This window comes from Monodon monoceros, unplaced genomic scaffold, assembly GCF_005190385.1.
Source record: "Monodon monoceros isolate NGI ecotype Baffin Bay Population unplaced genomic scaffold, NGI_Narwhal_1 Super_Scaffold_18, whole genome shotgun sequence".
NCBI classification, from domain to species: Eukaryota; Metazoa; Chordata; class Mammalia; order Artiodactyla; family Monodontidae; genus Monodon; species Monodon monoceros.
In genome coordinates this window covers 136746335-136771913 of record NW_021703774.1, presented here as the reverse complement: position 1 = coordinate 136771913, position 25579 = coordinate 136746335, and the positions used below count along the sequence as shown (strand labels likewise).

At 45.4% G+C, this 25579-nt stretch overlaps 2 protein-coding genes across 11 annotated transcripts in view; one reads left to right on the top strand and one right to left on the bottom strand.

Annotated features, from left to right (window-relative positions):
* CPT2 (carnitine palmitoyltransferase 2) overlaps positions 1–17872 on the top strand; it is a 34216-nt gene extending 16344 nt beyond the window's left edge. For 2 of the 5 annotated variants that reach the window (XR_003794464.1, XR_003794466.1), the window contains exons 4-7: positions 6698–8056; positions 9030–11491; positions 12350–12475; positions 17326–17872. Coding sequence is in view for 2 of the 5 variants with exons in the window: in XM_029228821.1 (XP_029084654.1) it covers positions 6698–8056; positions 9030–9361 (1691 nt within the window). In the remaining 3 variants the exon portion in view is untranslated. Of the gene's footprint in view, positions 1–6697; positions 8057–9029; positions 11546–12349; positions 12476–17325 lie in introns of those variants that run through there. The other 3 variants (XR_003794465.1, XM_029228821.1, XM_029228822.1) reach the window with 3 other exon arrangements.
* A 227-nt stretch (positions 17873–18099) lies between these two features.
* On the bottom strand, positions 18100–24554 carry CZIB (CXXC motif containing zinc binding protein). Of its 6 annotated transcripts, XM_029228826.1 has the most exons (9): positions 24509–24551; positions 24199–24282; positions 23044–23145; positions 22879–22935; positions 22411–22492; positions 22170–22201; positions 20834–20911; positions 20026–20091; positions 18102–19141 (listed from the first exon to the last, which is right to left on the bottom strand). In XM_029228826.1, the coding sequence occupies exons 1-9, from the start codon at positions 24512–24514 to the stop codon at positions 19064–19066; spliced, it is 585 nt and encodes a 194-aa protein (XP_029084659.1). In that variant the 5' UTR covers positions 24515–24551; the 3' UTR covers positions 18102–19063. The 6 variants fall into 6 exon arrangements, with proteins under 6 accessions (XP_029084657.1, XP_029084659.1, XP_029084656.1 ...); XM_029228824.1 differs by lacking the exons at positions 24199–24282; positions 24509–24551 and adding an exon at positions 23758–23884 and having other exon boundaries at positions 18100–19141; XM_029228823.1 differs by having other exon boundaries at positions 22879–23145.
* Positions 24555–25579: the final 1025 nt, after the last annotated feature.

Below are 25579 nucleotides of genomic sequence, written 5' to 3'. Positions count from 1 at the left end.
GAGAACATCCTTCACTGGCTGGGGGGTCCACCAGGACAGATAGGGAGCTTCAGAGGCTGGAGAGGAGAGTGTGGGAGCTGGCTTGCCGCCCTGCAGGGTAGAGATACACCAACATAGATGGTTCTGGCCATGTTGCCACATTTCTGAGCCCAAGACGCATGCCTGCTGGTGTGTGCAGTGACTGGGTGGTGAAACTCAGGTTTCAGAGGACAGACCCAGGGAGAGGACACGGTTTGGCTGTGGGGAGACATCCCAAAGGGCCTGGAGTGTGACCCAGGCTGCAACTGGGGGTGCACACAGGATGGAGCATGGGTCTGCCATAGGAGCCCCATTGTCAACACACAAGGGGAGGGGGGTGGGCCTGCCATAGCAGCCTCACTGTCAGCATGCTCACAGCAGGGTGTGACTCCAATCACCACAGATGCTGTGAACTTTGTGGGTGGCACACATGAAGGCGGGCCTGAAATCTGAGCTTATCGCTGGCGATTCCACTGCAGGTGCCGGGTTGCAGCTTTGGCAGGTTGCTGCTCTGGCAGATTTTGGGTTCAGGACTGCACGTGCCTGCCTGGGGGCTGTCTGAGCTGATTACCAGCAGTCCCACTGTGGGTGCAGGGAGGTGGCCCCAGTGAGTTCTCACTATGGTGGATTTGGGACCAGAACCATGCATGCCTGAAGGCCATCTGGGTCAATTGTAGACGGGCTCAGGGAACACGACTCCAGTGGGTTTATGGAGCAACCACTTTGTGAGTGCACCTGCACGCTTAAGGGACCTCAGGTTACCAGAGCCCCCAAGCAAAGGTGTCCCCCAAGGGCAGTGCCAGGCAATAGTGGTCTTTGTGGGTGCTCACACCAGGTGGCAGGCAGCATCACAGAATCGCACGTCCTGGCAGACAGTTCCTGGGGAGAAACATGCAGCAGCTCCTTTCCCAGAGGGAGTGCTCCAGTCCCGCCTACTTCACACCACAGCTTAGAACCAGATCTGCGGACTTCTACTACAACAATGGGGGAGCAGACCCTTCCCCTTTGCAGGGCTATGACATCCACAAAGCAAAGAGGAGGCCCCACCCAACATCCAGTGTGGGCTCTGGTCACCACAACACCAAACACACCCCCTATCAAGGGTACAAGGGCCACCCTAAGGAAAGAGATGGCAAGCATGCATACCAAAAACAGCCCTCACACGAGAAATTTTGGATTCAAGCAGGCTACACAGGGACACTCCCACATAAAAACAGCCCTTCAAGACCACAGTAGATAACTCTTTCTCCTAAATTCACAGTCAGAGAAATATAAGAAAAATGAAAAAGCAGAGGAATTACTCCCAATTAAAAGAATAAGAGAAAGCCCCTGAAAGAACAATGAAACAGATGACCTCTCCAGTATACCAGACCACAAGTTCAAAAAGGAAGTAATAAAAATGCTGAAGGAATTAAGAAAAGCTATTGTTAGAAATTCAGATCATTGTAACAAGGAACTAGAAACTACAAAGAGGAGCCAATCAAAATTACACCATTCAATTGCCAAGATGAAAACAAAGCCAAAGGCAATAAATAGCAAACTAAATAATGCAGAAGAATGAATAAGTGATCTGGAAGATAGAATAGTGGAAATCACTCAAATCAGAACAGCAGACAAAGACAAATAAAAAAAAGTGAAAGCAACATACGAGATCTATGGGATAACGTAAAGCATGCCAATCTGCACATAATAGGAATCCTAGAAGCAGAAGAAAGAGAAAAGGGGATCGAAAATGTACTTGAAAAAATTATGGCTGAAAACTTCCCAGACCTAAAGAAGGAAACAGATTTCCAGGCACAGGAAGCACAGAGGGTCCCAAACAAGCTGAACCCAAACAGACCTACTCTAAGACGTATCATAATTAAAATGCCAAAAGTTAAGGAGAGAATTCTAAAAGTAGCAAGAGAAAAACAAATAGGCAGTTACAAGGGAACCCCCATAAGGCTATCAGCTGATTTCTCTACAGAAATTTTGCAGGCCGGAAGGGAGTGGCAAGATATATTCAAAGTCCTGAAAGGGAAAAACCTGCAACCTAGGATACTCTACTCAGCAAGAGTATCATTTAGAATAGAAGGAGAGAGAAAGAATTTCTCAGACAAGCAAAAACTAAAGGAATACAGGAATACTAAACCTATCTTAAACTAAATATTGAAAGGTCTTCTCTAAATGGAAAAGAAGCAAGAATCTATAGGAAAGAGAAAACAACAGTAGAAGAGGTAAGTATATAAAAGGATTAAAGCTCACTGAAATAAGTCAGTACATAGGTTTAAAATTTTTTTTAATTGTATGAAAGCGATTATAACTACAGTGTTCAGCAAAAGAATAAACATGAAGATGTAAAATGAGACATCAAATCACAAAATGTGGGGGAGGGGAGTAAGAAAATGTAGATCTTTTAGAATGTGTTTGAGCTTATATGACTACCAGTCTAAAGCAAGTAGATTTAGTGATGGGTTAACATACTTGAAAATCAGAGTAACCACAAATCAAAATCATATTTAAAAGATTCACAAAAAAAAACAAAAAGAAAAAAGGTACTCAAGCATAATACAAAAGAAAACCATCAAACCACAAAAGGAAAAACAAAAAGAAACAAAGAAGATATACAAAATCAACTGAAAAACAAGGTTTAAAATGACAATAAATACATACTTATCAATAATTACTTTAAATGTCAATGGACAAAAGGCTCTGATCAAAAGACGTAGAGTGGCAGACTGAATAATAAGACAAGAACCTACAATATGCTGCCTACAGTAGACCCACTTTAGGGCAAAGAACACATATGGATTGAAAGTGGATGGAAAAAATATTTCATGCAAGTGGAAATGACAAGAAAGCAGGGATAGCAATACTTAAATCAGACAAAATAGACTTTAAAACAAGGTCATAAAGAAAGATAAAGAAGGGCACTGTATAATGATAAAAGGATCAATACAAGAAGAGGGTATTACATTCGTTATCCTATATGCTGTCAATATAGGAGCACCTAAATACATAAAACAAATACTAACAGACATAAAGGGAGAATTGATGGGAATACAATAATAGTAGGAGACTTTAACACCCCACTGACGTCAACGGACAGATCTTCCAGACAGAAGATCAGTAATGCAACAGAGACTCTAAATGACACAATAGAACAGATTTAATTGATATCTTCAGGACATTACATCCAAAAAACCCAGAATACATTCTTTTCAAGTGCACATGGAATGTTGAAGAGGAGGGAACACTCCTAAAGTCATCCTATGAAGCCACCATCATCCTGATACTAAAACCAGACAAAGACATTATCAAAAAAGAAAATTACAGGCCAATATCTTTGATGAATATGGATATAAAAATCCTCAACAAAATATTAGCAAACCAAAGCCAACAACGCATAAAAAAGATCATACACCATGATCAAGTTGGATGCATCCCAGGGTCACAAGGGTGGTTCAGATATGCAAGCCAATCATGTGATACACCACATCAACAAAATAAAAGACAAAGACCATATGATCATCTCAGTAGATGCAGAAGAAAAATTTGATAAAATTCCAACATTCATTCATGATAAAAACTCTTACCAAAGTGGGTTTAGAGGGAACATATCACAATATAATAAAAGCTGTTTATGACAAACCCACAGCCAATATAATACTCAACAGTGAAACGCTAAAAGCCTTCCCACTAAATTCTGGAATAAGACAAGGATGCCCACTCTTACCACTTTTATTCAACATAGTATTGGAAGTCCTAGCCACAGCAATCAGATAAGAAAAAGAAATAAAAAGTATCTAAATTGGAAGGGAAGAGGTAAAATTGTCATTATATGTAGATGACAGGATACTCTATATAGAAAACCCTAAAGACTCCCAAACACAGGAACTATTAGAACTGATAAACGAATTCAGTAAGGTAGAAGGATACAAGATTAACATAGAGAAATCAGTTGCATTTCTTTACACTAACAATGAAATATCAGGAAGACAAAGTAAAAAACAATCCCTTTTAAAATCGTGTCCAAAAAAAGTGGAATACCTAGGAATAAACCTGACCGAAGAGATGAAAGACTTATATGCTGAGAACTGTAAAAACATTGATAAAGGAAATGAAAAGAAATACCATGCTCTTGGATTAGGAGAATTAATATAGTTAAAATGGCCATACTACCCAAAGCAATCTACAGATTTAACATGATCTGTATCAGATTACCCGTGACATTTTTCACAGAACTAGAACAAATAATCCTAAAATTTACATGGAACCACAAAAGACCCAGAATTGCCAAAGTAATCCTGAGGAAAAAGAGCACAGCTAGAGGCATAATCTTCCCAGACTTCAGGCAATACTACAAAGGTACAGTAATGTAAACAGCATGGTATTGGCACAAAAACAGACATATGGATCAGTGGAACAGAATAGAGAGCCCAGAAATAAATCTACACACCTACAGTCAATTAATCTACAACAGAGTAGGCAAGAATATACAATGGAGAAAAGACAGCCTCTTCAATAAGTGGTGCTGGGAAAACTGGACAGCTACATGTAAAAGAATGAAATTAGAACATTCTAACACCATATACAAAAATAAGCTCAAAATGGATTAAAGACCTAAATGTAAGACCAGATACTATAAAATTCCTAGAGGAAAGCATAGGAAGAACATTCTTTGACATAAACCACAGCAATATTTTTTTAGATCTGTCTCCTAGAGTAATGGAAATAAAAGCAAAAATAAATGATTGGGACCTAATTAAACTTAAAAGCTTTTGCACAGCAAAGGAAACCATAAACAGAATGAGAAGATAACCTGCGGAATGGGAGAAAATTTTTGCAAATGATGTGACCAACAAGGGATTAGTCTCCAAAATTTACAAAGAGCTCATACAGTTCAGTATCAAAAAACAAACAACCCAATCAAAAAATGGTCAGAATGGGACTTCCCTGGTGGCACAGTGGTTAAGAATCTGCCTGCCAATGCAGGGGACACGGGTTCGATCCCTGGTCTGGGAAGATCCTACATGCTGTGGAGCAGCTGGGCCCGTGTGCCACAACTACTGAAGCCCACATGCTTAGAGCCCATGCTCTGCAACAAGAGAAGCCACCGCAATGAGAAGCCCACGCACCGCAATGAAGAGTAGCCCTGCTCAATGCAACTAGAGGAAGCCCGCGCGCAGCAGCGAAGACCCAACGCAGCCAAAAATAAATTTATAAATAAATAAATAAATTGTATATCTTAAAAAAAAAGGGGGGCAGAAGACCTAAATAGACATTTCTCCAAAGAAGATATACAGGTGGCCAACAGACACATGAAAAGATGCTCAACATTGCTAATTATTAGAAAAATACAAATCAAAACTACAATGAGGTATTACCTCACACCAGTCAAAATAGTCATCATCAAAAAGTGTACAAATAAATGCTGGAGATAGTGTGGAGAAAAGGGACTGTTGGTGGGAATGTAAATAGGTGCAATATGGAGAACAGTATGGAGGTTCCTTAAAAAACTAAAAATAGAGTTACCATATGATCCAGCAATCCCACTCCTGGGCATATATCCGGAGAAAACTCTAATTCGAAAAGAGACATGCTCCCCAATGTTCATAGCTGCACTATTTACAGTAGCCAAGACGTGGAAGCAACCTAAATGTCCATAGACAGATGAATGGATAAAGAAGATGTGGTATATATATACGATGGAATATTACTCAGCCATTAAAAATGAAATAATGCCATTTGCAGCAACATGGATGGGCCTAGAGATTATCATATAAACTGAAGTAAGTGAGACAAAGACAGCCATCATATATCACTTATGTGTGGAATCTAAAATATGATACAGATGAACTTATTTCCAAAACATGTTTGAAACAGACTCACAGACATAGAAAACAAACTTATGGTTGCCAAAGGGGGAAAGGCTGGCGTGGGGGAGGGATAAATTAGTAGTTTGGAATTAACAGAGACACACTAATATATCTAAAATAGATAAACAACAAGGACTTACTGTATAGCACAGGGAACTATATTCAGTATCTTGTAATAATCTATAATAGAAAAGAATCTGAAAAAGGCTAGGTATATGTATATGTATAACTGAATCACTTTGCTGTACACCTGAAACTAACACAACATTGTAAATCAAGTGTACTTCAATAAAAAAAGAAAAAATTAATAAAAAATCTAACAATTTCAGTCAAAAAAAAGGGGGGTTAAACATAGACTTACCGTATGACCTAGCAATTCCACTCCTAGCTATATCCCCCAAGAGAACTGAGAACATATGTCCACATGAAAATTTGTACATACCAGCATTATTCAAAATAACCAGTAAGTGGAAACAACCCAAATGTCCATCTACAAATGAATGGATAAACAAAATGTGGTACATTATTGGAACATTATTTAGCAATAAAAAGAAATGAAGACTGATACATGCTATAGCATGAATGAACCATCAAAACATTATTGTAAGTGATAGAAGTCAGATGCAAAAGACCACATATTATATGATCCCATTTACCATTTATGAATTATTGCAGAGGAAAAAAATAATCAGAAAATTCCATCCTCTGGAGGTTAATGTCACTTCTTCTGAATATGCTTGATTTTTTTTTTTCTTTCTCAAATTTTATCTTTAGGAACTGCATTAACTCTTTATCGTTCTTTTTTAATTTTTATTTTTTAGGTCCCTGGTTTGATATGTACTTAACTGCTCGAGACCCAATTGTCCTGAACTTTAATCCATTTATGTCATTCAACCCTGACCCAAAGTCCGAGTACAACGACCAGCTCACCCGGGCAACCAACATGACTGTCTCTGCCGTCCGGTTTCTGAAGACACTTCGGGCTGACCTTTTGGAACCAGAAGTGTTCCACTTGAACCCTGCCAAAAGTGACACTGATACCTTCAAGAGACTCATACGCTTTGTGCCTTCCTCTCTGTCCTGGTATGGTGCCTACTTGGTCAATGCATATCCCCTGGATATGTCCCAGTATTTTCGGCTTTTCAATTCCACTCGTTTACCCAAACCCAGTCGAGATGAACTCTTCACTGATGACAAGGCCAGACACCTCCTGGTCCTAAGAAAAGGACACTTCTATGTCTTTGATGTCCTGGATCAAGATGGGAACATTGTGAGCGCCTCAGAAATCCAGGCTCATCTGAAGTACATTCTCTCAGACAGTAGCCTGGCCCCCGAGTTTCCACTGTCATATCTGACCAGTGAGAACCGGGACATCTGGGCAGAGCTCAGACAGAAGCTGGTGAGTGGTGGCAACGAGGAGACCCTGAGGAAAGTGGACTCTGCTGTATTCTGTCTCTGCCTAGATGACTTCCCCATTAAGGACCTTGTCCACTTGTCCCACAACATGCTGCACGGGGACGGCACAAACCGCTGGTTTGATAAATCCTTTAACCTCATTATAGCCAAGGATGGCACTGCTGCTATCCACTTTGAGCATGCTTGGGGCGATGGTGTTGCAGTGCTCAGGTTTCTTAATGAAGTGTTTAAAGACAGCACTCAGGCCCCTGCCATCACTCCACGGAGCCAGCCAGCTAACACTGACTCTTCTGTCGCCGTACAAAAACTCAACTTCAAGCTGAACGATGCTTTAAAGACTGGCATTAGCGCTGCTAAGGAAAAATTTGATGCCACCATGAAAACCCTCACCATTGACTACATCCAGTTTCAGAGAGGAGGCAAAGAATTCCTGAAGAAGCAGAAGCTGAGCCCTGACTCGGTGGCTCAGCTGGCCTTCCAGATGGCCCTCCTGCAACAGTACGGGCAGACAGTGGCCACCTATGAGTCCTGTAGCACTGCAGCGTTCAAGCACGGCCGCACCGAGACCATCCGCCCGGCCTCCATCTTCACAAAGAGGTGCTCTGAGGCCTTTGTCAGGGAGCCCTCCAAGCACAGCGCTGGAGAGCTTCAGCACATGATAGCCAAGTGCTCCACGCACCACAACCAGCTGACCAAAGAAGCCGCGATGGGTGAGACAGGGTTTGGGGAGCACGCCCTTGGGTCTTGTTGCCCTCGGCACTGGGGTAAGCCTCAGCTCTCTCCTACCCCACATCTGATTTCCACCTCTTCACTAGGTTTAATCCACCTGCCAACTGATTATTATTTTTTTCTACCTTAGCAGTCCAAACAGCCAGACTAGCCATTAGGGTTCAGAATATTCTCTCCTCTTAAGCAAGGATGGGGAAATGCATCCAACTTCGTCCTCATTTAAGGTCACTTTCAGCCATGTTACATACCTCTTCCTATTATTTATTGGTCATCAGACTCACTTTTGACAACGTAGGATTTCTAAGCCCACGGCCCCTCTTACTTCACTTCAGTTGAAGTGTATTGGTTGCCTGTAAATAGGCCATCTCAGAAGCTCTTCCCAACCTAAGTGTCATCTTTCTTTGCCTCTTCATAGTAAAATTCGAGACCTAGAAAGGACCTGGAGGATCACACAGTCCAGTTCCTTCATGTAGCCAAAGTCCTGGAACTGAAAGGGACCTCCAAGACATTCTAGTCTCATCCTTCTCCAATTTTATAAGTATGAAACTGAGACCACTGGCTCAGGGTCACGCAGCAAATTGTCAGGAAAGCGGAGATTAGAACCCTGGTCAAATACCCCTTCCATTTTGTTCCACTGACTCAGTCTTGTCTTTTACACTTGATTTGGACTTTGGCTTTTACCTTAGTTTTTGAGTCCATAGTGTGTTCTCCATGTACTTTTCTTGACTGTTTGACTAAACTGATTCAATTTCAAAATTTTAAAAATCATGTTCATTTTAGGCTGATTTTTAGCTCAGCTGTTCACAGCTTTTTAAAAAGGAATATTCTAGAATGAACTGAGCCAGAGGTTAGCAAGCCGGAGGTGTGCATGCAGAGATAAACAAACCCTTCTTCCACTCTCAAGGATGCTGTGAAGGTGCTCCTACCATGGGTCGGAGGTTTTACCAAGTGAGGTCCCTTTCAGTTCTGAGATTCTTAGACTCTGGTTTTCCATTTTGTCTCTGACAGGCCAGGGCTTTGATCGACACTTGTTTGCTCTGCGGTACCTGGGAGCAGCCAGAGGGATTGACCTGCCCGAGCTATACCTGGACCCTGCATATAGGCAGATAAACCACAACATCCTGTCCACGAGCACGTTGAGCAGCCCAGCAGTGAACATTGGCGGCTTTGCCCCCGTGGTCCCTGATGGTTTTGGCATTGCGTATGCTGTTCATGACAACTGGATAGGCTGCAACGTCTCTGCCTACCAAGGCCGCAATGCCCACGAGTTTCTCCAGTGTGTGGAGAAGGCCTTAGAAGGCATGTTTGATGCCTTAGAAGGCAAAGCCATCAAATCTTAACTTCTGGGTGGATGAAAAGCCTCTGTTCCTTCATCAACATGAGAATTGGGGCCTCTGTAACCAGTGGGCACTATTCTGTGACTAATGAAACTAATGGTGAGGCGCCTGAGCACCAGTGCTATAAGGTGTGAGCTTTAAAACCGTGGTTTTACAGCTAAACATGTAACTTCCAAGTGGAGCTACATCACAACTAAAGATAATGTGAGATTTCAATTTTAAGGACATTGGATCAGGAGGTAAGACTTAGAAAGTAACTCAGGTGTATTTATTGTTGAAGCAGAAATAAAATGCAATTCATGCTTAGAGGTGGTTCCTCTTAGGTTTTGGGTTTTTTTGTTTTTGTTTTTAATTGTTTAACCTCGTTGCCTAATCCCCACAAAGAACTTTCCAGTAGTAAGTTCAGGTGATAGTAAGTTCATATTGGCTCCTGGCTCTTCGGGTGATGGTAGGAAATGCTCTTTTATCTTTCCTGTAAACTTGCTTTTCTCTCCTGGGATATCCTTTGTTTAAAAACCCTCTTCATTTTTCTAAGGAGTAAACCACTACTGCTCGATTCTGATAGTCCTGCTGCAATAAAGGGTTATATCCATGGATTTAGGGAGTTCTATATCACTGTTCTTCCAGCCAAATGAAGATTAATAACTGGTGTGTATTTATTTTTACCAGTTGAATCTTGTGTGCTAATTATGGAATAAGGTAGAATTATTGCTCTATACATTTTGCACTTGAAACCTCTCCATTGAGTGAGCACAGAATTTATTGTTAGAACATCACCGCTCTAACAATTTATTGTTAGAATACTGCTGTAATGTGAAAAGGAAGTGTGTTCTCTTTTGTTTTTGAAAAGGAAGGGTTTTTGTTTGTGTTTAATTTTACCTGCGTTTCTAGTGGCTTGCCCAGCAAGTTACTGGACAGGTGGGTTGAATTCTGGTATGAGCCAGTCACAAAGCTCTTCCAATGCATTATCTCATGTAATCCTCCTTACAGTTCATGTAAACACTCCTGCACGTTTTCTTAGCCGACCCTGTCCATCCTTTGCTCATTAACCATTTAGTGAATACCCAGCAGGTCCCAGGTCCTCCATACTCCATGGTTTGATAAGAGAGAGGCATTTGTGGCTGCCAATGCACATAAACATATGCTGCTCTCATTCAGGAACCGTGATCAGGAATACCTGAACTCTGGTATCTTGGTTCTACCATGTCCTCACTTTATGACTATAGGCAAGTTCTTTTGCCTTTCTGGTCTGTGAGTTCCATTGTAAAATGGGGATAATTCCTATAGCATGGGGATGTCGTGAGAATTAGCTGAGAGCCTGTGCTCTCTTGTTCTGTGATGTCTTGCTGCCGCTGTTCCATTCCTTATTGAAGTGCTGACCCCTCTTGGATAGCAAGTTCCCCATAGCAGGAGCTCTTAAGACCGAAGCATCAGTTGAAGCTTGGTGAAAAAGTATATTTCATGCTTATGTTCAGGTGGATGTACCCTTGGGCAGTACATCTTGGGTGCGAGCAGTCCCTTAAAGGGGAACTGCTGGCCTGTCCCAGTGTTCAGCATTCCTGTTTACAACTTCCTCCACCCCTCCTGATCTTGGATTCATGCTATGAAGGGTTCTACGAGGTAGCTAGGATGGCAAAAACAGTTATTAAGTCTCAATCCAGTTGGAGCTCACACACAGGTCTTGCACATTTGTACAGAACTCAACTATTTGTAAAGCATCAGCCGATTTGATCCCCTCAGCTCTGAAATAGAAGTTATCCCCATTTTCCACACAAAAGATGGACAGGTTGGGGGAGCTTGATAACATGTAGGATTAGGACCAGCTCTCTTGATTCCTTGTCCAGTGCTTTTTTTCCTATATTTGTTTGTCTAGGCTTCCGGTAATTAGACCTTACATTAGCTGGCCTCCCAACTCAGGAGGATGAGTTTTGTTAAATTAATACCTGTTGCTCCTGACCCTAAAGCAGCTCCCACGTGGAGTTTCCCACGGTGCTTCGGGAAGCCAGCAAGCTCTGTCCTAGTGGCTCTTTTCCATGACTCCTGAACAAGTATGGCACATCTCCAGATCCACAGTCACACCAGCCTCTCTGGAAGTTATCTGCTACTCTTTGAGGTGCCTCCAGGATCCCCAGGGTGAGTTTCGTGGATACTATGTAGGTTAAATTTTTTATTATTTTTTTAAATTTTCTTATTTTTTTTTTTGCGGTACGCGGGCCTCTCACTGTTGTGGCCTCTCCCGTTGCGGAGCACAGGCTCTGGACGCGCAGGCTCAGCGTCCACGACTCACGGGCCTAGCCGCTCCGCGGCATGTGGGATCCTCCCGGACCCGGGCACGAACCCGTGTCCCCTGCCTCGGCAGGCGGACTCCCAACCACTGCGCCACCAGGGAAGCCCAAGGTTACATTTTTAAAAAGACAGCTTTATTGAGCTATACTTCCTATACCATACATTTCACTTATTTAAAGTATATCATTCTGTCATTTTTAGCATATTCACAGAGTTCTGCAACCATCACCACAATCAATTTTAGAACATTTTCATCTCCAATAGAAAGGCTGTACTGATTAACAGTCACTCTCCTTTTCCCTCAACCCTCTAACGTCCCCCAAATCCTAGACAAAACCATAATCTACTTTCTGTCTCTATAGCTTTTTCTATTCTGGATATTTCATATAAATGGAATCATATAATATGTGGCCTTTTGCTTAGCATAATGTTTTCAAGATTTATCAATGTTCCAGAACCTGTCAGTACTTATCTTCTTTTTATTGCTGAATACTATTCCAGTATATAGATGGATCACATTTTATTTATTCATTGATCAGTTGATAGTCAATTGGGTTTTTTCCACTTTTTAGCTATTAAGAATAATGCTGCTATGAACATTTGTGTATAAGTCTTTGTGTTGACATATGTTTTCATTTCTCTGGGGTATTTACCTAGGAGTGGAATTGCTGGGTCATGTAGTAACTCTGTGTTTAATCATTTAAGAAACTGCCAGGATATTCTCCAAAGCGGTTGCACCATTTTACATTCCCACCAGCAGAGTGTGAATGTTCCAGCTTCTCCACATCTCACCAACACTTGTTTTCATCTATTTGGATTATAGCCATTCTGGTGAGTGTGAAGTGGTATCTCATTGTGGGTTTTATTAGCGTATGTTTTAAATTAGACCACCTCGAACATATTTTCCAAATCTAGTGACACCTATCCAATTATCTTCATGTGACAGAATAAGTGACAAAAAAGGAATGGGAGCCAGGATTGGAGGAGGTGGACATGAGACAGTGGGGTAGGTGCTGAAAGGGAGCGAGTTTAGGGTGTTTCAGGAGACACAACTGGGGCTTGATAAACAAAGAGGTGCAGGGAGCCTCCAGCAGAGAATAGAGCTCGGGGGACTGCTTGAGCAGAATTGGTTACAAGTATATCTTCTTTCTGGGAATCTTCCATTGTAGAGAAGACAGGGCCACTGAATAAGCAGAATCACATTTGGTATTTATGATATTAAGTGGAAAACAGTTAAATATAATCTTAATGCTGCTAGGATTATAGCCATATGAAAACATGTCTGTGTGTAGATAGGCCCTGAAAGAGAACAGGGGAAAATAAACACACTTCTGTTAGGGAGCTAGGATGGTGGGGTTTAAGAAAATGTTTATTTCTTTTTCTGTTTTTCTTTATTGATATCATACTGTTTGTGCAACACCAGGTTGTTAGGCAGGAACCAAAAAAAATACACGTTAGCAGCCCCCACTTCCTTACCAGCCGTCCTCATGCCTCGTGCTTCAGCCACACTAAGCCTCCCACTGGTCTCAGACATGTCTGAGCTTCACTGTGACTCTGTACCTTGCAAATGCCATCCTCCATCCTCAGAATGCCCTTGGCTCCAGCACATCCTCTGCCAAATTAGTCCTTGTTCTTTTTAGCCCAGCTCAAATGTCCCCTCCCATGAAGCCACGCTCATGGGGTCTCCCCGGAAGAATGCGTCATCCCTTCCTCCATATTCCGCTACTCCCAGCTTTGGCTTCTGTTTCGGCCAGCGAGGGGCCTGACACATAATGTGTTATTTCTGGAGACTGCATTGTTCCCTCCCGGCACCCGCACCTTTGCAAGGTGACTTTGTAGCGCCTCCTGTCAAGAGGCGGAGCCTATTTTTCCCCTCCTAACTGGCCTCTAGACTCCACTCATTCCCTCCAGTCCATTCTCCTCACTGTAGCCAGTGATTTTTTTCATGTACAAGTCTGATCATATCCCTGCTTAAAATTCCTCAGTCGTTTTCCATTAACTTGGAAAACAGTCCATACTCCTCAGTGTGACAGTTGTGGCCTTGATGGAGCTGGCCCTGCTCATCTTTTCAGACCCACCTCTCTTAACAGCTTACCCTGAGGAGGTTGCCTCTACTTGGATCATAAGCCCCTCTCCACCCTTTCAGCTATCTTCTGCTCAACCTTCAGGTTTCAGATAGACTGCACCTCCTCTCACCCCACCCCTCTGAGGCTGAGTTAGTTGGCGCCCCTCCTGTGTATGCCCAGAGCATCCTGACAATCTAACCTTTATCGCAGTGCTTTTCAGTTTCTGCAGCTGTCTCCGTTACTAGATTGTGGCTCTATTCCCTGTGCTGTACAATATGTCCTTGTAGCTTATTTTATACATACTAATCCCCTACCCCTATCTTGTCCTTCCCCCTTTCCCTCTCCCCACTGGTAACCAATTAGTTTGTTTTCTATATCTGTGAATCTGTTTCTTTTTTGTTACATTCACTAGTTTGTTTTATTTTTAAAATTCCTTGTATAAGTGATATCATACAGTACTTGTCTTTCTCTCTTTGACTTACTTCACTAAGCACAATACCCAAGTCCATCCATGTTGTTGCAAACGGCAAAATTTCATTTTTTTCCTTGTTCTTTTTTGTGTGTGTATCTGTTACAGATTTTTGGTTTGTGGTTACCATGAGGTTTATACATAGCAATCTTTATGTAAACGTGATTGTTTTTAGTTGCTGACCCCTTAATTTCAAATGAATTTTAACACCCCTGCATTTGTATTCTCCTCCTATCATGATGATTGTCTTTGACATCATGTTTTACATCTGATTGTTTTGTGTCTCCCTTAACCACTTATTGTGGATATAGGTGATTTTGCCACCTTTTTCTTTTAACCCGCCTACTGGCTTTGTGTGCGGATGATTTCCTGCATTTAGAGTGTATTTGCCTTTACTGGTGAGCTTTTTCCTTTCGTAATTTTCATGTTTCTATTTGTGGCCTTCTCTTTTTCACTTAGAGTTCCTATAACATTTCTTGTAAAGCTGGTTTGGTGGTTCTGAACTTTTGCTTTTGATCTCCCCATAAAATCTGAATGAGAGCCTTGCTGGGTACAGTATTCTTGGTTGCAGGATTTTTCCCTTTCACCACTTTAAATGTATCATCATCTCGCTCCCTTCTGGCTTGCAGTGTTTCTGCCGAAAAGTCAGCTGATAGACTTATGGGAATTCCCATGTATGTTATTCCTTTCTTTTTGCTTTCCCCTTTCTGCTTGTAATAGTCTCTCTTTATCTTTAATTTTTGCCATTTTAATTACAGTGTGTCTTGGTGTGTTCCTCTTTGGGTTAATCCTGTATGGGACTCTCTGTGCTTCCTGGACTTGGATGACTGTTTCCTTTCCCAGATTAGGGAAGTTTTCAGCTATTATCTCTTCAAATGTGTTCTCTGCCCCCTTTCTCTCTGTCTTCTCCTTCTGGGACTCCTATAATGTGAATGTTAGTATGCTTGATGTTGTCCCAGAGGTCTCTTAAAACTGCCCTCATTTCTTTTCATTCTGTTTTCTTTTTCCTTTTAGCATCAGTGATTTCCACTACCCTGTCTTCCAGCTCACTGATCTGTTCCTCTGCATCATTTGGTCTACTTTTGATTCCCCTTGGTGTATGTTTCATTTCAGTTATTGTATTTTTCATCTCTGTTTGGTTCTTTATATTTTCTAACTCTTTGTTAAAAACTTCTAACTTTTGCTCTGTGCATCCATTCTTCTCCCGAGTTCTTTGATCATATTTATGATGACCATCCTGAACTCTCTCTTGGGTAGATTGGCACTCTCCACTTCACTTAGTTCTTCTTCTTAGCTTTTACCTTCGTCCTTCATCTGGAACATGTTCTTCTGTTGCCTTACTTTGCTTAAATTGCTGTTTGTATTTTTATGTATCGTGTAGGTTAGTTGTTTCCTGACCTTGGAGAAGTGGCCTTCTATAGACGTTTTTTGTGTCCCAGCACCCCACTCCCCTCTTGTCCCCAAGCTATATGCTCTAGGGTTTCCCCCCATGAGGGCTGCATGGGTCTTTCTGTTTGGCAGGCTATGTGGGCAGTCTGGTAGGCTTGGGTAGTCCCCAGTCCAGTTGGTTGCCAGGCCCCACCTTGCGCAGAGGCTGCTGGCTGTTGGTTGGCAGGGCTGTCACGAGGCAGCTGACTGCACAACCCCAGGCGGCCCTGGGGCTAGTACTGGCTCACTAGTGGGTGGAGCCATGATCCAGAAGACTCCAGGATTGTAGTCTGCCCACTGGTGGGCGAAGCCAGGTCCTGAGGTTAGTGTCAGACTACTGGCAGGCAGAGCTGGGTTCTGGAGTATGTTTGCAGGGCCCCGGGATCCCAGAGCTGGTGTTGTATCACTTCGGGAGTGGGGGAAGGGAGATTCCTGACATGGGTGGAGTGTGGGGTGTCCCAAAGCTTTGTTGGCTTGCTAGTGGGCACGGCCAGGGCCCAGCTGGTCCCAGGGGAGCCTGCTGTGGGCCGACTGGGTCAGCAGGCTGTGGGATTGTGGATTTCTTGCCTCTCGTGTCTGTCCCCTTGTGGGTGAGGCTGGTCCAAAGGTTAGAGCAGACTTCATGGAGGGCAGGGTTGGGGCCCAGGGGGTTCTGGGACTGGTGCCTACCCACTGGTGGGTGGAGCTGGGCCCTGGGCCCTCTGGTGAGCAGGGCAGTGTCCAGAGGTGGCTCTGGGCTCATGAGGTCTTTGGCTTGTGTGCTGACGGAGGGACTGTGTCCCCACCCAGTTAAGTTGCTTGGCCTGAGGTGTCCCAGCCCCGGTGCCTAGAGGCTGTTGTATGGGGCCAGGTCTTGGTGCTGATGAGCCAGAGGACGGGACCCACAGTGGTGCCCACCAGTGCCAGGGGCCATGCGGTAGAAGCAGCTACCAAGAGTGGCTACCACCAGTGTCTATGTCCCCAGCGGAGCCACAGTCGCCCCCACCCCCACCCCCCCAGGAGACTCTCCAAGACCAGCAGGTAGGTCTGGCCCAGGCTTCTATCAAATTAGTGCTTTTGCCCTGAGTCCCAGAGCATGTGAGGTTTTGTGTGCCCTTTCAGTTTCTTCTTTCCCCAGTTTTGTGGGACTCCTGAAACCAAGCCCCTCTGGCCTTCAAGGCCAGTTGCTCTGTGGGCTCTTCTTCCCAGTACAGGAACTCCTGTGGGAAGATCCTCTGCAATATAATTACCCTCATTTGTGGGTCATCCAGCTGGAGGTACAGGACTTGACTGTATCATAAGCCTGCCTCTCCTACCCATCTCGTGTGGTTCCTTCTTTATATCTTTAGTTGTAGATCTTTTCCAGGAGGTTCCCATATTTTTCATTGATGGTTGTTCTACAAACAGTTGTGATCTTTGTGTGCTCATGAGAGGAGGTGAGCTAAGGGTCTTTCTACTCTGCCATTTTGACCAATTTATCGGTCATGAAACATCTTTGATAGATTTAATTCCCAGTTACCTTTGGGGGTATTTTTTTGGTTGCTGTTCCTATTGTAAATGGTATTTTCTCTTGGATTGTGTTTTACATGTTGCCAGTGTACTGAAATGCATTTGATTTCTGTATATTGATCTTAAATCCAGCACCTGATAATGCTTTTGGATTCACTAAGTGGAAAATCAAAATCTGTGAAAAGTGTTATTTCTTCCTTTTTAGTCCTTGCACCTTACTTTCTTTTCAGTCTAAGTGCTGCGGCAGGGGCGATGTAGGGACAATGATGAATAGAGTGATCCAGGATATCCTCATCTCACCCCAACCGTGAATGGAGTACTTCAAACATTTCATTTGCTCCGGGTTTCCTGTAGATATCCTTTGTGAGGTAAGGGGAGTTCCTTTCTGTTCCTAGTTTGCTAAGCGTTTCTATGGTTTGTTGCTGAATCTTACCGAATACTTTTTCTGCATCTATTGACATAATCTATGTTCCATCTGTTTGTTAGTGATTATTTGGGTTCCTCTACTCCCTACAAGATGAGAAAATAATTTGCAATATAAAGAAAAGCTTGAGATCCTTTTAGTGCTTGCCTTTATAACACATACTGGCTAGTACGGAGACTAAAACCCAGAAAGCCTGTTTATCCAGCCCGACGCTCCCTTGTTTGCTTTCAGGCCAGGCAATGGACTGTTCTAGTCGGTGGGGGCTGGTGGAGCTGCTGGCCGAGGGAGGCCAAAGAAGCCCTGCTCTGTCAGGTGCAGAAAGCACAGGCCCAGGGGCCGGGAACACGGGGGACCGAGAGGACACGTGATAGCTGCCAGACTGGAGAGGGGACAGGGCGGGCATCTCTTCCCCACCCTTGGCCATGGCCAGCTTTACCTGCCTCTGAGGATCCCCTTCCTAGAGCTCCACAGCCAGCCTCGGAGTGGGCAGACTTTCCCAGAGGGCCACTCAGAAAATGAAGGTAGTAATTCTTCCAAAGAATTCCAGGCTCCAGCAGAACACTGGAGAGGAGTAAGGTCTCTCGTGACAGGTTTTCCGAATGGTGGAGTCACCGGTATGAAGACGTGAGCTTGCCCTCATGACTTAACTGTGCACTGAACAACTCTATCCACTGTAAGAGGATCTTTAGACCCAGGGAACCAGGCCCATGAGACACAGAGGCCGGGACTGTTGTCTTCACACCTCCACAGGGCTGTCCAGGGGCAGAAGAACACAGAAGTGTGACCACAAAGGGGACAAACCAGGACCATCAGGAGGAGCTAAAGGAAGCATAGAGGCTGACTCAGCATAAGGAAGAACTTTCATAGGGATTCCCTTGGTGAGAGGGATTGCCCCATCACAGCAAGTGAGCAAAGACCTGAGGACCATCTGGCAGGGACTGGAGAGAGAAGATTCATGCCAGGATGGAACTGCTGGCCTCCAAAGTCCCTTCTGTCCCTGGAATAGGCAGTGACACCAATGAACAGAGTTGCCTGGGTTTACCCAAGAGCCAAGGTGGTCAACGTGACGTTCTGGCTCATGACATCATTCCGCAGGCTCCGCTGTACCAATGAGTTTGACACCTCTGGTCCCCTGGGGTGGCCTGTGCTCTCCCCAAGAGCTTGAGAGCCCTTAGGAGCTCTGTGTTCCTATTTTGCAAATTGGATCAGGCTAAGATTCTGTACTGTGGGAAGGTGCCAAGAAGCCATCAAAGCCCTCCAACATGAAGGGGAGTGGAGGGAGTAGAGCGGTTGTTCATCCGCCAGTGTAGCACAAACGGGCTTTATTGGTGGGGCTCGGGACGTTGTGACAGCCCAGCACGCAGGCTGTGAGGGCCTGGGCAGCTGCCAGGAGGCGAGACGTGAGGGGACCAGCCTCTGCACTGTGCTGCTTGGGGACAATGTGTAGGGACAGTGATGCATAGAGTGATCCAGGATATCCTCATCTCACCCCAGCCGTGAATGTCCCTTTTCAGTTCTTAGAGGCAAGTGTGCAGGAAGAGGGTTCAGGACTTCACAAACTGGTGGGTGACCTCGTAGATTCCCACAGACTCCTGAGCCTTTTCGTCATAGTCAGTCCAGTCCTGTGGGAAAAAACGGCAGCGTTAGCCTCACGAGGCAGCCTGGACAGCATGGGGAGTGGAGGACTAGGACTTCAAAGGCCCAGCTCAGGCTCCGGCTCAATCTTCAGGAACATGTCAGACCCAGGACAGAGCCAGAGTGCTCGGGCCTGAATTCCTACTCCTCTAGCTTTGTGATTTTGGGCAAGTCACTAACTTCTCTGAGCCTTCGTTCTGTCCTCTATTAAAAAAAAGAGGACAGCAGTAGATTTTACACTGAATGTTGAAAGAATCAAGAGTTAACACATGTAAAAGTATTTAGCCTAGGGCCAGGCACATATGAGAGCTCAGTAAACCCAGTTACTGTTATTAGGTGCTATGCAAACTGAATGTTTTTGTCCTTCCTTCCTCTGAGGCCTGACCACAAGCCTTCCTTATCTGCAAGGCACTAACATGTCCAGTTGATTCTTGGTATTCACGGTAGTTACGTTCTACAAAGTCCCCACAAACACTGTATTAGTGAATATTGAATCACTGCTCCCAGGGGAAATACAGGGTTAGGTTCCTGGGAGCATCTGATTCTGTTTAAAAACACCTTATTTAACATACATACATATATATTTATATAGCTGATTCACTAATACTGAACTCACAGCCAACAGTGCTGTATCTCACACCTGAACAAGCTTGTCTAACACGTATCTTCTCTGTAAGGCACACCCAGCTTTCCTGCGTGTGAACACTAGGCGGCGCTTCAGCACTACACTTGGGGCTATCGTAAACACCAAAATCACCAACAAAAAGCACGGAAGTGTGGAGTCGGCTTCCCACTGAAGAGCCTTGTTCACCAAAAGGGTTATTCCCACCAGGTGCCCTAGAGCTCCCCGCAAGGCCCCCAAGGCCCGTACCTTTTCCTGCAGATTAATGTCACTGAAGACTGTCCCGGATTCCAGACCCTCAGCAGCAAAGCCGGCCTGCAGGTGACAGGAAGGCAGTGGTTAATCTGGGGGAACGGAGGCACTGGTCCAGACTGTGGGGCCTGGTCAGGGAACTGGCCTTTCTCACACCTCTGGCATCGGAAGACAGAAACACAGTTGGGCTACTGTTCTGGAATAACTGCTGAGCTTCCATGCCCTGGCAGCTGCCCTGGGACTAGAGTGGTTTCTCCAGATTAGAGCCCTGGCCCAGAAGGCAGGAGGCGTGGGGTAAACCCACCCATCACCCTTGATTTTCTGAAACACCCTGGGCGTGTCACTTCCCTCTCTGGACCTCAGTTTTCTTACTTATGAAACGGGGATGACAATACTCTCTCTTCTGCCTACCTCACAGGGTTGTGAGGTGAAAATGCTACACAAATAAAGTGGCCTGAGCACTGGCTCTGGAGTCGGATAGATGTGGGTTCAAATTACAGCTCCATTGCTTACTAACTGCATCACCCTGGGCAAGTGGCAAAATCTCTGAAGTTCTTTTCTCATCTGAAAAATAGGATGTATAACTTCACAGAGTTACTGTGAGGATTAAGTGAGGTAACATTAAAAGTGACAAGCCTGGTGCCCAACATATATTAGATGCTTAATAAATAACAACTGTTATTCTTAGAAATGAGAATTCCTAGTCCTAGAATTCCTAGTCCACGGTCTCTGTAGGAAGCACAGTTCTACTGTCACTTCCTATACGCCCTCCCCAAAGATACAGGTTCCCCAGGAAGACATGCACCTGGGGCTGGAAATCGACTGGTTCAAGTCCTCGGCACTCAAACTCCACTATCGTCTTGAACTTCTCGTTGTCTTCGGCCTAGAAAGGAAGTGTGTTGAGGAGGTAGGTCCAACTGTGCCCTCAGGTTGACTCCACAGCCCCTGAGAGCCCAGAATGGGACTCAGGGGCAACTCATCCCATTCTGGAAGAAGGCTGCCTTGACACCTGCTTGCCACGAGATCTTCCTGGGTGTGGCCTCTGGGGTCAGAGTGCCTGGATGTGAGCTCAGACACAGTTCTGCCTCTTTTCCTCTGGGCCTAAGATTGTCAGCTGGAGCTGAGGAAGCCACTACAGGTTTATTGTGAGAACCTGAACTAGGTGTAAATTGCCCAGTATAGGGCCCGACACTATGCTCAATGAATGGTAGATAAATTTATCAAAATAAAAACTATGAAGAAGAATGTTAAGCTATAAGGTTTCCAGGTCATCCAAAAGGCCCCAGTACACTTCGCTGTGGCCTTTTGCTAACCATCCGCCATGCTGTCAAGGCAGGGGCTGACTTAAAGCCTTTGAAGTGGGATATGCATGTGGAGGAGGCACACTGAGGGGGGTGGTACAGCCAGGAAATTCATGCCTCCCTGACCCCTGGGCCCACAGACCCCAAGGACACACCCACACATTCATTCTCATTCTGTCATTTACTGTAGAAATGCTTCCTGCACACCAACCATGTGCCTGGCCCTGGATTGGTTTTTGTTTGCTGGTCTGTCTCTTCCACTGGATTATGATTTACTTGAGTGCAAGTCCTTGTGTGATTTTTCCCTTTAACTTCAGGACAAAGCTGAGAATTTGGCATAAATCAGACATTTTTCAAAAATACCAAATAGGAATGGATGAAGACACAGACCCAAAGCATACACTCCCTCCCTCACCTTTGGACTAATCTGTTAATGCAGTAACGTATAGATACTTAATAAAATCAAGTATCAAGGATGGATGCACTGTCTCATCCATGGATTCAGAGAAGGCTCACTAGCCCTCCAAGATGTAGACAAGGCAAGTGTTCCCAGCGATGGAAACTGAATGGCCAGGTTGGGTCAGAGGTCCCCTAAGCTCCCACAGCCCAACACCTATAAGAAGGCGGTACAATAGCCTAGTTACGAGTCTTTTTCCTGCCGAGCACTCAGTCAGGGTAAGGTGAATGAATGACTGAGTGAATGAACGAACAAGTAAGCACATGAAGTCAGTCAGTTCCATGTGGGTCACTCTGGTGCAGATATAACTTGAGAACCCAGGCCTCCTAGCTCCCGGCTTGGATCTGATCCCACCATGCCTGCCACTGCAGCAGGAAACTTACATTGTAAGGTTTGATGGTGCTGCTCAAAATCTCTGAAATGTAAAAGAGAAGACAAAGTCGATTTAAGTCCATATCCCGGCCCCACCCAGGTACCCAGATGTGGCTCTGGGCAAGAGTCTACGGCAGAAGCTTGGATACCTCAGGCCTGGGTCCACCCACAGGTAACATGAGCATGCTTTTGGTCTGGCACCACAAAGCCGATGGCCAGCCTGGCAGAGGTCAATATCCATGGCCTACCTACCAATGGAGTTTTCCCTTGAACACAGCTTGCACTTCTGGACCATGGAGGCACTGCCACGGCCTCCCTTCAGTGCCACGTTGTCCTGGCAAGCAGTAAACAGAACCTCTAGTCACATATCAGTCAGATGTAAGGGTCCCCAGGAGACCCAGTCCTACCACTTATTATCAATTAATATTATAACAATATTTAAATACACACCATCTATATCTACCAAGACCCAGACAGGGTGAGCAACTTGCTAGGACAAGAATCCTGGGAAGGCTTCTTGAGAGCGAGGAAAGGAATTCCCCTTGATTTTGAACTCTGCCTCACATCCCAGAGCCCATTGTTCCCAGTTGATCACACTCTGCCTGCCCTCCCAAACCACAAAAAGTGGGGTCCAAAGACCGGGGAGGTGAGGCCCACATACCCCTGCCCAGAGGCCTATGGGTGTCTGTATAGGGGTATAGTGGTGGGGGGAGCAGTTACCGTCAGCCGAATGTACTGCCACTTCTCTGAAGTCTCACCACAGTTGCCACATTTCATCTTGGGGAGGGGGAGAAAGAGTATTAGTAAAGAAGTTGGCTCAGTGGGACAGATGCTGAGGGAAGGGTAAGAACAGTGTGAGGTGGGCAGGCCCATCAGCAATCTTACCTCATCCTTAGGACCAGCCCCACTAAGGACATAACCAGACTTCTCTCTGGGCAAAGTGTTTCCCGTGTTGGCTTGCTCATCCTCCTCTAAGAAGTCCCCAGTCTGGTTAGGGATTCAAGGCTCAAGTAGTACAGAAATGGCTTCAAAGTCCCCCCACCCCGCGTTGAGTTAGGAGCTTCCTGTGTGTCCTTACAGGCCCTGTAGGTTCCTGGTAAAAGTATTTATCACTCTGTTGCCACGCCTTCTTTGTCTCCTTCTCTAGGCTCTGCTTTTTGAAGCCAGGAAACATCAACTCCTCAAATAAGCCCTGGCACTCGGGCTTCAAAATATTTGGAAATAAAGGTGGGCAGAATGCTTCCTGGAAGATAGGGCTTTTGTCAGGTACTGAAGGATTCTGGGATTTAGACTAAAAGGAAAACAGATCAGAAGCTCCGGGATCTGGGAGAGTAAAGGACCTCAAACTGCTCAGTTAAGAAGAGGACCTCTGTATACCATCCCACTAGAGTACCAGATTTACCAATACAGCATGGGGAATTCAGAATGGAGCCATGCACAAAATTAAATGATTTCACAGTAAATAAAACTTAATCAACAAAAGAGAAGGTGAAATTATTCTTACTAAATCATCACAAGATCCCTTCAAAGTAGCCTTTCGTTTAGTGTTTGTTTACATACCATGAAATATGTTACGGAGGAAAAAATTACAAAAGATACTTTAAGATACTGCCAATAAAGAATTAACCAGTAGGGCTTCCCTGGTGGCGCAGTGGTTAAGAATCCTCCTGCCAATGCCAGGGACACGGGTTCGAGCCCTGGTCCGGGAAGATCCCACATGCCGGAAACAACTAAGCCCGTGTACCACAGCTACTGAGCCCACACGCCTAGAGCCCGTGCTCTGCAACAAGAAAAGCCACCGCAATGAGAAGCCTGCACACCGCAACGAAGACCCAACGCAGCCAATAAATAAAATAAATTTTTTTAAAAAGAATTGACCAATAAACTTTAAAAAGCAAACATAAAATTCTACCCAGAAGAAAAGAGAACATTTAATAAGCATTTCTCACCTAGCTGGAGAGAAAGCTCCCGTTCACCACTGAGATCAGGGTGGGAAACCTTTACGCGGCCCCGGCCCTGGCGCCCCCACCACAGCCTTACCTTCAGGTACCACCGGAAGTCCTCGCCCACTGGCCGGAGGTTGGTGACATTCTCCAGCGTGGCTTTGAGCTGCAGCGCAATTTTCTGAGAGGAGGAGCGCCAGGGCGACGGCGTCAACAGCGCCCGGGCAGCCCCGCGCCTAGCCCCTGCCCGGCGCCGCCCCTCTCCTCCCCTCCCGGCATGAGCTGTGCCTCCCCGCTCCTTCTCAGCGCGAGCCCACTCCCCTCCTTCCCTCCTGGCGCGAGCTCCTGCCTCCCAGGTTCTCGCCACCTCCCAGCCTCTGTCCCGGCAGCAGCTCGCCTCCGCTTACCCCCATAGCGACCCGGCTCAGCTGGCGCTGGCTGCGGCCACTGCTTTCCGGCCCGTCGTAAACGGCGGGCGCCGCACGCGCACCCTCGCTGCGGCTCTGGGCGGGGCGCGGGGCGGGTCTCAGCGCGCCGGGGCTACCCCCGCACACCTGGCTTTTTCTCCCAGGCAAAGTGGTCTTGTGGAGGTAGGCTTGAGTCCGCAACTAGCCGGTGCTCAGACCCGCGGAAGGCTGCCTCCAGCAATCGGTAATTCCAGATATTTACTGAACGCCATGCTAGTCTGAGGGATACCGCAGCAAACAAGACAGTCCTGCCCGAAACCTCTGCGGGGTCCGCTTCCTGCCCTTCAGACTCTGCCTTCCCTCACCCAACCTCGCGCTTGGTCCCTGCCTGCCCTTGGAGGCTTCTTAGATCACGTTCACCCAGCCCAGGGCCGGCTTCGTAGGTTTGAGAGATGGGACCTTTTTCATCTTTAAACTGCTCCTTCCTCCTTCCCCCAGGGGACCTTTCAGAGGGTTGGCTCGTGCACATGTCCTCATTGTGGTCGCCAAGACTGGACACTCCCTTTCAGCTGGCTCTTCTCTTGAGTTCCTGGTTTATTTTCTATCATACATTTACTGAACCTGTGCTCTTGCGCAGGGCACAGTCGAGACCATACAGAAGCTGTGAGCATTATAAGGAACAGCCTGTTTGAGGCTTTTACAGCTTCCTGAGGTCTAGTTTCTTTAAAATTTGGAGTGACTCTTTTCGGATGTCTACTTTGCCACCAATTTACCTGATTGCCAGGTACCCTTCTGTAGCAGAGGGTGCACTATAGCCAGGAAGCCTGACATCTCAGATCCCAGATCTGCACCTAACTTGCTGCCCTGTAATCTTTGAAGGAGGCAAAGTACAGTGTGTGTGTGTTGTGGAGGAACACTTGCCTAGGAGTCACCAGACTTGGGACCTGTCCCAAGTTGGCCTGTCTTGAGGGATGTTGAGCTCAGCCTAATCACCTCCCCTCAGTCAAATGAGATTTATCAAGACCTAGTTCCTTTCAGCGCCCACTGTCTGTTCAGTCAGCAATTTGCCTC

Coding starts and splice junctions, on each gene's coding strand:
- CZIB (XM_029228823.1), bottom strand. Junction 22,493..22,878: donor GGCAGTACATTCGGCTGACG/GTAACTGCTCCC, acceptor ACTGCTTGCCAG/GACAACGTGGCACTGAAGGG. Junction 20,912..22,169: donor GCACCATCAAACCTTACAAT/GTAAGTTTCCTG, acceptor CTTCCTTTCTAG/GCCGAAGACAACGAGAAGTT.